The sequence below is a fragment of the Eschrichtius robustus genome, chromosome 20, assembly GCF_028021215.1.
Source record: "Eschrichtius robustus isolate mEscRob2 chromosome 20, mEscRob2.pri, whole genome shotgun sequence".
Classification (NCBI taxonomy): Eukaryota; Metazoa; Chordata; class Mammalia; order Artiodactyla; family Eschrichtiidae; genus Eschrichtius; species Eschrichtius robustus.
This window is the reverse complement of record NC_090843.1, coordinates 54,510,637-54,523,804: the sequence shown is the minus strand read 5'-3', so window position 1 is coordinate 54,523,804 and position 13,168 is coordinate 54,510,637. Positions and strand designations below refer to the sequence as shown.

Sequence of the window (13,168 nt, the reverse complement as noted above, 5' to 3'; positions counted from 1 at the left end):
ATTAACTAATTAATTAGTTAATTCAAAAAAAAAAGACTGCCCAGTCCCCACCCAGGGTCCCGGGGACAAGCCCATGCAGAATCAGGACTAACAAGGTTTACCATCGGTGCCGTGGATACGGGCCTCCTTGGAGCAGTTAGAGACGGCTGTGGGGATGATGAATTACAGTTGGCGGAGGCCCGAGGAGGAGGTTGATTAGAGAGCCTTTGTCACCATCTGGGCAGGAGATAATGGGCCTGAACCGGGAGGAGGGCAGGAGAGGACCAATCCCCGTGACTCAGAGGCCTCACAACCCAGTGACAGAGAAAGAACTGGATTAGGAAGAAAGAAAAGATGATTAATTGAGAGTGAGTCCAGTCTGGAGCCAGAGCAGGAAATGACCAGTCAGTGGCTGAAGGCAGTGGTGAGAGCACCAGGGAAGGGGTGACTTGGGGAGAAGGGACCAGGGAGTAGGCCACAGGGAGATAGGAACTGAGACCCGCAGGGCTGACACACCTGGAGCAGAAGTGGCGCACAGGTGGGGTGAATCTGGCCTGCAGGATGGGTGACATATGGCTTTGTTTTTTTTTTAATTCTTGAGCTAGTTGTCAAGATGTTGCCCAAAACTCCAGATTTCCAGCTTCTCCTGTAACGTGGAAGATCTGGGGAGACAGGTGGCATTCCTGCAGAGCACAGATGTGTGCTTGCCGGTGCCCCCAGGCCCCCCCTGGCAGTTGTACTAGGCCCTGCCAGATCCCTGCAGGTATCAGGTCTGTCTTCAGAAAGAAGAGACCAGGTCCTAAATCAGAAAGTGGTGAAGATGGAGGAGCTGACAGGAAAGCAGGAAAGGGGCCAGGCACCACGCAGAGGCCTACAGCCGACCTCCGGTGTCCTGGTCCTGCACCCACTGCCTTCGAGCTGGGCCGTCTCAAGTTAGGAACATCCCCACTTGGGGTCGCAGTGTACTGATCTGTAAACAAGGAGGCTGAAGCCCTTGATCTCTCGTCGTCCATCCTCATGTCCATCAGGCTCCTGCAGGCTGCCCAGGGCCAATCCCCTTGGCCAGGTTTTGAAATGAAGCCTAGAAAACCTGAACACTTCCAACAAAGATCAGGCCAGGCAGTGAGAAATCCCAAACAGAGCCAAGGAGGCCAGGGATGACCCGCCAGGGGCACAGAAGACTCAAGGAACAGGAGCCATCTTCCAAATTCTGAGGGGCTCTCAGGAGAAAGCAGGATTATTAGCCTTGTTTAGGGGTGGGAGATGAGCGACCAAGTGATAGCAGTTACAGAAATTCCAGACGAAAATAATGGTCAGCTTTGAACAATCAGAGCTGTATTGCAATATAATAGGCATCCTTACACGAAAATGAGCTCCCCGTCACTGGAGGTAACCAAGCTCAGGCTGGGTGACTAGTTTTAGGGGCACAAGGGATTCACATAGTGGCTAATTTGACCTTTTTATTTCAAGCCCTAAGATTCAAGGATTCCAGAGATCTGGGGATCTCTCCTGAAGGCTCCCCTCTCCCTTTTCCAGCACTCCCAAGGAAAGGTGCTGGGGATTAGGCTCTAGACTCTTCCAGAGAGGGAAGGCCGAGATGGTCTGGAAAAAGCATAGAACCTCTACTTCCTTGCTCCCCTTGCCCTTCACCAGGACCACAGCCCCCAGCAACCCCTGCCACACAGCCCCCATCCCAGCACAGCCTCACCCAGCACCCCCTCAGAGGCAGGGGGAGCAGCTAGCTCCTGAGCGGGGCTCCCAGCACAAGCCAGAGGGGCCATCTACATCCCCTCCTGACACCCCCATCCCCACTCCCTGCTCCCAGCCCCAGAGGAACCAGCAGGAGGACGGCGATAGAAGCAAGCACTCCCCCAACTCCAGACACGTCGGAGTGTTTCCTGGGCACCTGTCCATCAGGAGCCTCTCCAAGAGGATGCAGGGGTCCGGACACACCCAAAGGGCCAACAGTGTGTGGACAGAAAGCACAAGGGATGCACAGCGTGGGGAGTCAAAGCCTCTCGCCAAAGCCCAGTGGGAGCAATTCTCCCCTAGTCCTGGCGAAATCCAGCTCCCGGTGAGCCAGGCAGAGCCCTCTGGCCTCCTCCCCACAGGACCCTGAGCCTTCCCATCCAGGACAGGCCAGCAGGCCTCTGAAGAAGCTCAAGGGCATGGCCAGAGCCCTGAGCGTCCACAAGGACTTTCAGGGAGCTGGAGTGAGGGGGGCCCCCCAGGGTAGTTGGACCTGGGCTGGCAGGCCACAGGCTGCCCCATATGCATTCTGCTCCCCCGCATCCCTGCCCTTGTCCCCATTAGCCCTGTCCCACGGGATCAACAAGCACCATTCAGCTCACCAGCCACAAGGAAAAACCCCCACGGGGCCCCAGGAATAAGCAGAGCCCCTCCTGCCCACCATCCCGCACCCATCTCAGAAGTGCCCCAGTGCCCAGTACCTACTGGCCAGAGCTGCCAGCCAGCTCCCTGCTGCCCATCATCAGATACCCACCAGACCTGGTCAAGACCCAGGGAGCGGCTTGTCCATCAAGAAATCAGAACAGGGACTCACCAGGGCTTCCTGGGCATGATGGGGACCAGCCAGGATGAGGGCCAGGAGCACACAAATCCCTGGGGTTTGCAGACCTTGCTGCCTGGCAAATGGCACCTTTAGGTGCTTCCCCCAGTGCCTGGCAATGAAATCAGGCCACAGCCCAAACGCCGGCTAAGCACCCGCCTGCCTTGCTTCTCCCCGTAGCCACTCACGCCCCACGACTCCAGATCCCAAAACAGGCATGTTCGTGGTTACCATAGGAACTCGCTAAAGCCAAAAAAGGCACCACACAGTCACCCACATGGGCCCTCAAAGCTCATGTCCACCTGCACGGGCAAGCTTGCACACACGCCGACACACACCTACACGCGCCAGCACTGTTCTCAGGCTCAGGGATCATCCTAAAGAATCAATGAACCAGGGTTGATACTTCAGACAGAAACAGGGAGGTTCCCCTCGGCCCCACCTGGAACGTGTCTGGAAGTGGGTTCCCTGCACGTCCCGTGTGGCCAGCTGTCGGTTACAAGAGCAGTGGCACCAGCTAGGGCTCACCTGGTGCTCACCTGCCAAGGCACACCTGGAGCTAGGGAGGAGGGGGGTTGCAGAGCCCGGGACCACCACCAGCTCTGCCTGCAAGGCCAGGGAGAGGGCACTGCCCAGCCTGCTTCCCCGGCGGCCAACCACCTCCTTCACCCCTCAGGATGCTGCTTCTCTCCTCTGTACCCTTCTATGGGAGGGTGGGGGGTAGGTATAAAGGTCAGGACCTAAGCCAGCCACTTGGGAGGGGAGAGGGGAAAGGAGGAGCAGAGACTGTATATTCAGAGCCTTACTCTCTCCCTCTACCCCAAGCTGCCCAAACTCCCCGTCTCCGTACACGGGACCAACATCCACTCAAAGGCTCACCCAGAACCTTGAGTCTTCACCCGGACCCTTTCCCTCGCTCCCACCTCCTACATCCAAAACAGCTCCAGGCTGGGGAGTCCGCCTCCTCAAGAGCTCTCCAGTCTGTCCACTCTCCCCAACCCCACTGGCTCTGCTCTGGCCTCCAGCCTCTCCAGTGAGTCAGCAGATGGCAGCCAGCGGGGCGTTCAGACTCAAATCTGGCCACGTTACTCCCCTGCTTTAAAGCCTTTCCATGGCTCCCGGCCACACAGAGGGGCAAGCCCAGCCCTCCACACAGCCCTCCCACACTCCTGGACGTGGCCCAGCCTGACCCGGCAGTCGCACCCAGTGATCTGTCTGGTGTCATAACTGCACCCAGGTCCCTCCCAGCCCACGCCATTCACACCCCACTGCCTACGTGCTGTTGCTGCTGCCCCGGGTGCCTCTCTCCTCTCCGGGCTGGCCTCACTCACCTTTGGAGATGGCTGAGGCATCACCAAGTCTCCAGGAAGCCCGTCTCCATCCTCTCTGAGGACATCTCTGCTAGCACTTGTCACATTCCATTGCAACTGTCTGTCTGTCTGTCTCCCTATGGGACTATAAGCTTTCATGAGCAGAGACTGTGTCTTTTTTTTTTTTTCTTTGTTGCCGCGCGCGGGCTCTCTAGTTGCAGTGAGCGGGGGCTACTCTTCATTGCGGTGCGCGGGCTTCTCGTTGCGGTGGCTTCTCTTGCTGCGGAGCACAGGCTCTAGGCACGCGGGCTTCAGTAGTTGTGGCACGTGGGCTTTAGAGCACAGGCTTCAGTAGTTGTGGCGCACGGGCTTAGTTGCTCCGCAGCATGTTGGATCTTCCCAGACCAGGGATTGAACCCATGTCCCCTGCCTTGGCAGGCGGATTCTTAACCACTACACCACCAGGGAAGTCCCGAGACTGTGTCTTTTTCATCTTTGCTTCCCCACCAGCCCCAGCGCCTAGCACTAGGCTTCGAACGCAGGTGCCCAATAAATGTGAGCTTAACTGATTCAGCCTTCTAACCCCACAAAACATCAAGTTCCCCCTGCCTTTGGCAACCCCAGCAAACTCAGCAGACACCCTAGATATGTAGGAGATGAGCTGACTCAGATGGGGCAGGCTCAGAAGGTTCTAAAGCATCTTTGTGCCTCAAGGAGTCTCGTAATCCACAGTAAACAAAGACCTGGTGGTCAAAGATGGGAGAAGTGAATTGGTGATCTTGACCCTCAACCGATGCATGAAAAAAAGCCATTATAGGGACTTCCCTGGTGGCCCATTGGTTAAGACTCTGTGCTTCCAATGCCGGGGTTGCGGGTTCGATCCCTGGTCTAAGATCCCACGTGCTGCAATGCAGCCAAAAAAAAAAAAAAAAAGGCCATTACATCGGAATCAAGGGGTGGACTGTGGAGGGATGGGCTTTCTGGTAGGGCTGGAAAGCTGAGGCAGAGACTTGATGCACAGCTGCCTGGGCCCTGACTCTGCTCTCCCCGCACCCCCCGAGAATGTAGCCTTGCTAACAACACCAAGAGAACCTGGAGAGGCAGATGTCTGTACAGGGAATCGTCCAGATTTTGTACGTAATCCTCATAGGATGGGGACTGAAGCCCTGAGTTTAAAAGGGCTGTGACATAGCAAGAAACTGAGCTTTCTAGATGTGGCAAGCCCCCATCCTGCATGGACAACGGCTCCAGCAGCTGCCATCAGGGACCCCAGGGCCCAAGGGAAGTTACGCTGAGACACAGCGTCTGCTGCTGCCCTACGTGCTCACCTCCCTTCTAAGATTTTAAATCTTAGCTGGTGAAATCTGAAACCTAGAGTACAGATGGCTGTGTGGTGTCTTCTGACCAAACCACAGGACAGCTGAAATGCTGCCCCAGCCAGGCTGCTGGGAAGACAGCTCCTCCAGGCCCTCTCCCTCCTTCTCCTGAGGATGAAATAAGACGGCACAGTGACCCCCGGGCCCTCTTACGCACTTTCTCTCTATTTAGAGATGCCCACTTCTAGTGACCAAGAGCAGGGACCATCAATTAAAAAGTTGGATTCTTTCCCCTGCGCGGCAGTGGGTTCTAACTTCCCGGTCATCAGGAATGTGCATGGTGCCCTCCCCCAGCAGGAGAGACAGGCTGCACTGAATCATCTCCACGCGCACGCAGTCCCACGATGGCCAGTGCCTGTGTATCACAGCATCTCAGACGGCTGGAGCACGGCTTACCAGCCCATGCAGCAGACACACACACACACACACACACACACACACACACATCTTTTTCTTTAGCAAGGAAGCAGGAGTCTCTGAGAGGGAGGGCAAGGGGCAGCAAAAAAAAAGAGTGGAGAAAAGTATCAGAGGCTCCCAGTTCAGGTCATCCCCTCTGGATGCTGCTTCAAGGACCTCCATGAGCAAACACATGGCCCTGCCAACCTAGGCTCCCCCTGCGGGAATCCAGTCAGACTATGGTTCAACCACTGCAACACAGACCGTATCCCAAGCTGGCCTGGGAGCAGTCTGGCGAAGGGGCGTTCCCCACCTGCTGTCCCTGCCTCTTTCTCTCCAGCCCTCCATCTCATGTGATGGGCTAACCATGATGACCCAAAATTCATTCATCCAGCAAATACAGACTGAGAACCTGCTATATGCCAAGCATGGTGTAAGGCTCTGGGGAGCCAGAGATGAAGTATGCAGAACCTCTGCTCTCAAAAACACTCATTCATTCGTGCATGCATTTGCTTAGTCAACAGCGAGCACCTACCATCATCAAGGTCCTGAGAGAAATGCAAAAGGACAAAAGGCATGAAGGTGAACTCCCAGAAAGTCAAAGGTAGAAGAGAGCAGACTGGGCACCAGTCCAACCCTCCCACTTTACAGATGGGGAAACTGAGGCTTGGAGAGGTTAACAATTTGTTAGTCTTCGCCTCCCAATTTTTTCTCCTGTATGTGCTGCCACCACCCCCTTATCCAGTGTTCTTGTGTGGCTCCAGGGCCCCAGCACCCCTTGCCTCTGAGGGTCTTCATCATTCAGGCACCCCAGACCCCTCTCAACCTGGGCCTCCAGCAGGGGGCTGGGCCCTCCCATCCACAGTGTTGTGGAGGCAGGGGTGCATTCTGGGGCCAAAGCACCAGACCCTCTATCTAAATCGGGAAAAGAGTGGAAAAGTAGGGCAGAGAGAGGTGCTGAGAACTATTTAGCTCCAGCCTGGACTGAACCAGCCATGAAGTACAGAACTGGATTCAAATCCCAGCTGCATGACCTACTCCCTGATGACCCTGACCAAGTTTCATAACCTCCCAAGCCTCCCTTTCTCTTCTGTAAAATGCAGACAGTAGTGGTAGCTGCTTCCCGAGACGGTTGTGAAACCTCAGGGAAACTGTGTGATGAAAAGTGAGCACATAGTAAGTGCTCAATAATGGTGGTGCCAGACCCCCATCTTCGGAGCTGCATAGCTCAGGGACACTTCCAGGAGTTGTATGGCTGACTCTCTTCGTGTCAAGGACACCAGGTCCCTGGGAAAGGAGCTGAGGCAATCGGGAGCATGGGCTGCAGTCCAGGGGTATCTGGTGCTCAGTGGAGAAGCCAATGGGCTGCATTAGTACAGAAAGATGTCTCACCCAGCAGAGGCCGAAGGAAGGCAGCATCTGGGTACCTGGAAGAGCCCTAGCACATGCAGTTGGCTGCCTAAGGACCTGTCAGTAAGCAGAGCCATATCCTGGGCACCCAGGCAGAATTTCTTCTTAGGTATTAGTGGGGAGGAGAATGAGGGAGCAGCTACTGATCTTCCTTTTAGTCCTAAGAGTCATGCAGGTGACGGGATAAAACCTCCTATGGTATCTGCCCAGCCCACAATTCATCCTTCTTCTCTGAGAACTAACCCCTCCCACAGAGAGAGGTGGCTGCAGCAGACATATTTTATCCATAAACCCCATCTCTCCAGCTAAACTGATTGGACCATGCTGGGCCAATCAGATTCCCTCTTTTTTTTTTTTACAGTTTTATTAAGATGTAGTTTATTTACTATAGAATTCACCATTTCTAGGTCTATAATTCAATGGTTTTCAGTATATTCACAAGGTTGTACAACCATTACCACGAACTAGTCCCAGAACATTTTCATCACCCCCAAAAGAAGACTGTATCTTTGCATTTGGATTATTTCCATTTGGGGCTATTATTAATAATGTCGCTCTGAACATTCACGTACAAGTTTCTCTATGGACATAGGTTTTCATTGCTCTTGGATGTATACTTAAGAATGGAATTGCTGGTCATGCGGTAACTCTATGTTTAACCTTTTGAGAAACTGCCAAATTGTTTTCCAAAGCAGCTGCACCCTTTTACATTCCCACCAGCAGCATGTAAGGCTTCCAATTTCTCTACATCCTCACCTACACTTGTTATTATCTGTCTTTTTGATTATAGTCATTCTAGTGGGTGTGAAGTAGTATCTCACTGTGGCTTTGATGTGCATTTCCCTGATGACTAATGACGTTGAACATCTTTTCATGTGCTCATTGGCCATTTATATAACTTCTTTGGAAAAATGGTTATTCAGAGTCTTTGCCCATTTTTAAATTCTTTTTGTCTTTGTATTATTGAGTTGTTAGAGTTCTTTATATATTTTAGATATGAGTCCCTTATCAGATATGTGATTTGAAAATATTTTCTCCCATTCTGTGCATTGTCTTTTTACTTTCCTAATGGTGTCCTTTGTAACACAAAAGTTTTTAATTTTGAAGGAGTTCAATTAATCAATTTGTTGTTCTTGTTGTTTTTGTTGCTTGTGCTTTTGGTGTCATACCTAAGAAACCACTGCCTTATCCAAGGCCACAAAGATTTTCATCTATGTTTTCTTCTAAGAGTTTGATAGTTTGGGCTCTTACATTTAGGTCTCTGATCCATTTTGAGTTAATTTTTGTATACGGTGTGAGACAGGGATTCAATTTCATCCTTTGCATGTGGACATCAGTTGTCCCAGCACCATTTGTTGAAAGACTATTTTTCTCCATTGAATTGTCATGACATATTGTACTTGTTGAAAATCAATTGACCACAAATGTGAGGGTTTATTTCTGGACTCTGAATTCTATTCCATTGATCTGTATGTCTATCTCTATGCCATTACCAAACTCTCTTGATTACTGTCACTTGGTAGTAAATTTGAACTCACGAGGTACAGTCCTCCAACTTTGTTCTTCTTTTTCAAGATTATCCTTGAATTTCCATATGAATTTTAGGATCAGTTTATCAATTTTCGCAAGGAAGGCAGCTGGGATTTTGATGGGGATGCATTTCCAGTTCCTGTTTAACGCTCCCTGAGCTCTAGCTCCACCTCCTCCCCTTGGGTTCCCTGAGGCACCTGGGATTTTTTTTCCATAAACTCCATCTTTTGCTTAACCAGATTACACTGGGTTTTTGTTTCCTGCAATCAAAAGAATCTTAACCAAGTACAAGTAGGAACACAGTCCTACAAACTGTCCCAAACAACCCTCTCAACACCACCTCCCCAAGGCCTAAGACCTCAGGCTGTCCCCCACGTACCCAGAGAGGCCACTGGGGACCCAGTCTCAACACTGGCCCATGCCCCCAGCCCTTCACTCCACCTTGTAACTAGTTCCTTTGCAGGTTACATGTATCATCTTTACTAGTTAAAACAAACAGGCCCTCAATAAACGCTTGTGAAATTGAACTAGATGTCCCAAGACGGTACCAAAAAAACCCACTCCGACCACTCTACACCCGTTAGTAACTCAGCTTCCTACCTAGCATCTCATGCAATACGCAGATAGGAAGCTCTAGGAAGGCCAGACATCGCGGTGCCCACTGGACAAAGGATACGGAAACTGAAGTCCAGAGAAGTTAACTGTCTTGCCCAAGAGTGACTTGCCCTAAATGCTGGACTGCCCTGATGCACACCCCACGCCAATCAGCAGAGGCACAGACAGGCCCATTGTCCCCCCCCATCTTTAAGAGCTACTTTAGAAGCTACCTCCTCCTGGCAGTCTTCCAAGATTGCTCCCACTACATCCCTGGCATCAACTCTGCAGAGAGACTGAAAGCTCTCAGAGGGCAGGGACAGTTTTCCATCCATCCCTGCCCTGCTAACTGCCCACCCTCACCCTTCTGAGCAAAACAAACCTGAGTGGGAAGCTTCCTTGTTTTGACCCCCCTTAGATGCCAACTCGCAAGACTGGCTGTGCTCTGCCCAGGGAAGTGTACCCAGAAGATGCACAGTCAGTGCTGGCAACTAAATGGCATGTCAGAGAGAGGCCAGCCTGGAAAATCTTTCAGCTGAGATGGGGGAGTTACAAGCAGGAGGGGCTGCCTGAAAAGGAGGACACTTAGTAGAGGAATTTTTCATGCTTGAGCCAATTCACATGTGGCAGGATAATATTTTGAGCTAGTGACCAATGCTGTTTTTCCCTCCTAAAATTTCCCTACTTTTTAACTCACTTAATTGGAGAAGGTGGTTGGTCAGTACTCATTGCCCAAGGGAGGGATGCAGTTGGGAACCGACTTTTGTTAAGTCTCAAGGGGAAAAGAGGATCCAGATGCAGACAGAATGGTTTGGCCAGAAACACAGAGGGAAAAGAACGAAGGTGATGAGACAGGGGCAGTCAGAGGTTCTAGGACAAAGGGGTGTCTGCTCAGGGCTCCCCAGACAGACCAGCAGACACATGGTAAACTGAGGCAGACGATCAATCCCCAGACCCTGAATCTGGTGCTGGAATTCTCAGAGAGCCTCAGGGCCAGGCTGATCAGGATGACAGATGTCTGGTAATAGATGACTCGATGACCAACTGACCACCCACAAACACACACACACTGGGGTGTTTTGCCAGGTCCTAGAACTGTGTGGCACAATTTTCCAGGTAGGTGGGAATGTCAGAAAGACAGCCTGGGACTTCCCTAGCGGTCCAGTGCTTAAGACTCCACACTTCCATTGCAGGGGGGCATGGGTTTGATCCCTGGTCAGGGAAGTCTGCATGCTGTGCAGTGCAGAAAAAAAAAAAAAATAGCCTCTTGGGACTGGGGCTATAAAAATTATATATAAAAATAAAATGATTATAAGTGATGGAAAATTAAAATATAAAAATTAAAGTGATGGAAAATACAATTATCTTTCTTATACCCTTGAGTTGTGGCCTGAAAGTTTCACTGCCGTACACATTTCCACCACACTGGTCTCCCTGCTTGCTTCCCAGCATCTGCCTTTTCCCGGATACTTCAGGAATCAAGAGCTCAGTCCAGCCTCCTCCAAGTCCACAAGCCCCTGGACTGAGACGGAGAATCTGACAAATGCAACAGTCCCGCTCACGTTTTCCACAACCAGGAGGGAAATAAGGGCCCCAGAAGAGCTCTATCTGCCGTTACCTCTGACCTTTACGTAACAGGAAGTGGCTACTTACTTGACCTTCAGGCTCGCCAGCATGGTCTTGTCGATCCTGCCAAGAGAAAAGCAAGGGCTTCCGTCAGTGCCAGGGCTGAAGGCTCCCACCTAGCACCTGCAGGGGACAGGTCCCGGGGCCAGCCCAGACCACCAGCCCTTCAGGGTCCTGGACAATGTTGCTTCAGGAGGAAGGAAGTCCTCCTCCAGCCCAGAAAGGGAGGACTTGGGAGCTCTGGGAGGGCTGGAGCCACTCATAACCCAGTGAGATGGGTCCTGTTATTCTCCTTATTTTAGAGATGAGGAAACAGGCTCGGGAGGATACAATCACTGGCCCAGTCTGGATCCCAGTATCTGACTCCAGACCCAGGGATCTAAAGCACTTTGTATGCCATCTCTCCTTTCGTTACCCAAGCTCCACAAGAGGACTCTGCAACCCAGCCTCATGGGTCACAGCGGCTAGACAATCAATGCGTGGATATTGCCTGGGATTCTGCTTTAGAAAGATGCCACAACCTCCAGCACTAGGGACCCTCCTGCTCTGGGAGCTGCCAGTTCCTCTAAGAAGGCATAAGCCACTCCTGAGACAGAACCTGACAGCAGGCACCAGGGTGCACAGGAGGTGGGATCTGTCGGGCACAGGAGCTCAGAGCCCGGAAGATCACGTTTGCGGCAGACTGTCCTGGCAGCCAGCAACTCTACCCCAGCCTGCGCCCACCCTTGCTGGAAGACAAGGCAGGGCTGCTAGGCTTCTATTTTTACCCTCTGCATATGTCAGCCCTTATGGCTGGTAAAAGAGGCCCCTTCCTCTCTCCAGAGACAGAAAGGTAGGCGAGATTCCCACTCTCTGTCTCCTCTTGTTTAGGGGGTCACAAATACCAGGGTCACATCACCATCAGTGTCACCACTGCGCCATGTCATCATTGCCATTAATGCCACCAAAATCACCACCACCTCCAGGAGGCTTGAAACCCTGGAAAGTTCTTATAGCCACCTCTGTCCAGCGGCTCAGCTCTGCCACAAGCTCCCCATACACGCAACTACTGGGGCCCCAGGGAGGAGGGGAGCCGTGTCAGGGGCCACACGGTGAGGACGCAGAGCTGCCCCAGCAATCACGAGTCAGCACCAAGCCCCTGAGCTGGGGGGTGGGATCCTTCCACCCTGAGTAAACTCCCAGCACCTTCTGATCCCAACAGCAAAATAAGCCACACCCGAGGCTCCTGGCCCAGGTCCCTCCTCCCAGCTTCTTCCCCACGGGCCCCCTGGGCCCCTTCCTTGGTGCTTCCACGAGGCCCCCAGGGGTCTCATTGGGTTCCTAACCCCCTCTGGTATGGAGACCCTCCTCCTCTCCCATTCAACTCACTGAAAGGGAGTAAGGTGGACCCAGGAGCAGATCCCTGCACTCTGCTCTAACATCCGTCACCCAGAGCAACCCAACTGGAAGCCCTATCCATAAGCCCTTACATTTTATATTTTCCCTAGGAATCTTTTTAAATTCTTACAACATCCCTTCGTTGTGGGTAAGGCAGAAATTCCCCATTTACACATGGAGAAACTGAGACCTGGAGAGAGGAAGTGTCCCATCTGGGTTCCTCAAAGAGCAGAAGAGTAGCAGCACCTTCCTTAACCCAGGGTTCCCAGCATGCCCTCTCACCCCACCACCCGCCACCAGCCACCCACCAACTCTCTGGGTCACACTCTGGGCCACAGCAGCCCCGGTCCCGGGACCCACGTCCACACCTACTCAGTCAACCGGGCTCCCACAGGGGTGTGGCCTCGGAGGGCAGGGTCTGTGGCTTGGCAGGGCTGAGATGGGGAGATAGGGCAGCGCTGTGACACTGAGCTTTTCCCTTTCAGGAAACCAAGGTCCCCAGGTTCTTCCAGGTGCCATCTCTCTCCTCTCTCCCCTGCCCCATCCCATTCACTCTCATCACCTTGTCCACCAATGCTAGTGGACAACCACCCTGGCATCCAACGGAGCTCCAAAAATACCACCCCCAAGATTCTTTTCACTGTCTGGTGTGGACCAGGGCTCTAGGAATCTGTAATTTAGCCCTCAAACAACTGCAAGATCCCTTCCCTGCTGAAAGCCATCCCCGTATGATAGCCACCCTAACCCTCCAGCCCCACCAGGAAGCTCTGCCATCCCATGTCTTGCAGCCCCTGTGCTCCCTCCCACTCTCTTTCACCTCTTATGCCCCCCACTACTGGCCACCCAGCTTCCACACCAGGACAGCCCTGGCCACCCTCCCCGCCTCAGCAGTGGGAACCTCTTCTTTGACAATGCTCCAAGCCTAGAAGCTGAAAGGAAACTGATAATGAAAACCACTAGACCCCGTTCCCCAGCTGAGGAGAAGCTGCCAGCAGCTGGTA

The 13,168-nt window shown here is 52.6% G+C and overlaps 1 protein-coding gene across 1 annotated transcript in view; it reads right to left on the bottom strand.

Moving 5' to 3' along the window:
- Positions 1–13,168, bottom strand: part of RAP1GAP2 (RAP1 GTPase activating protein 2) — a 212,587-nt gene that overhangs the window by 168,036 nt on the left and 31,383 nt on the right. The window contains exon 3 of the mRNA XM_068529854.1: positions 10,818–10,853. Coding sequence (XP_068385955.1) covers positions 10,818–10,853 — 36 coding nt within the window. The remainder of the gene's footprint in view (positions 1–10,817; positions 10,854–13,168) is intronic.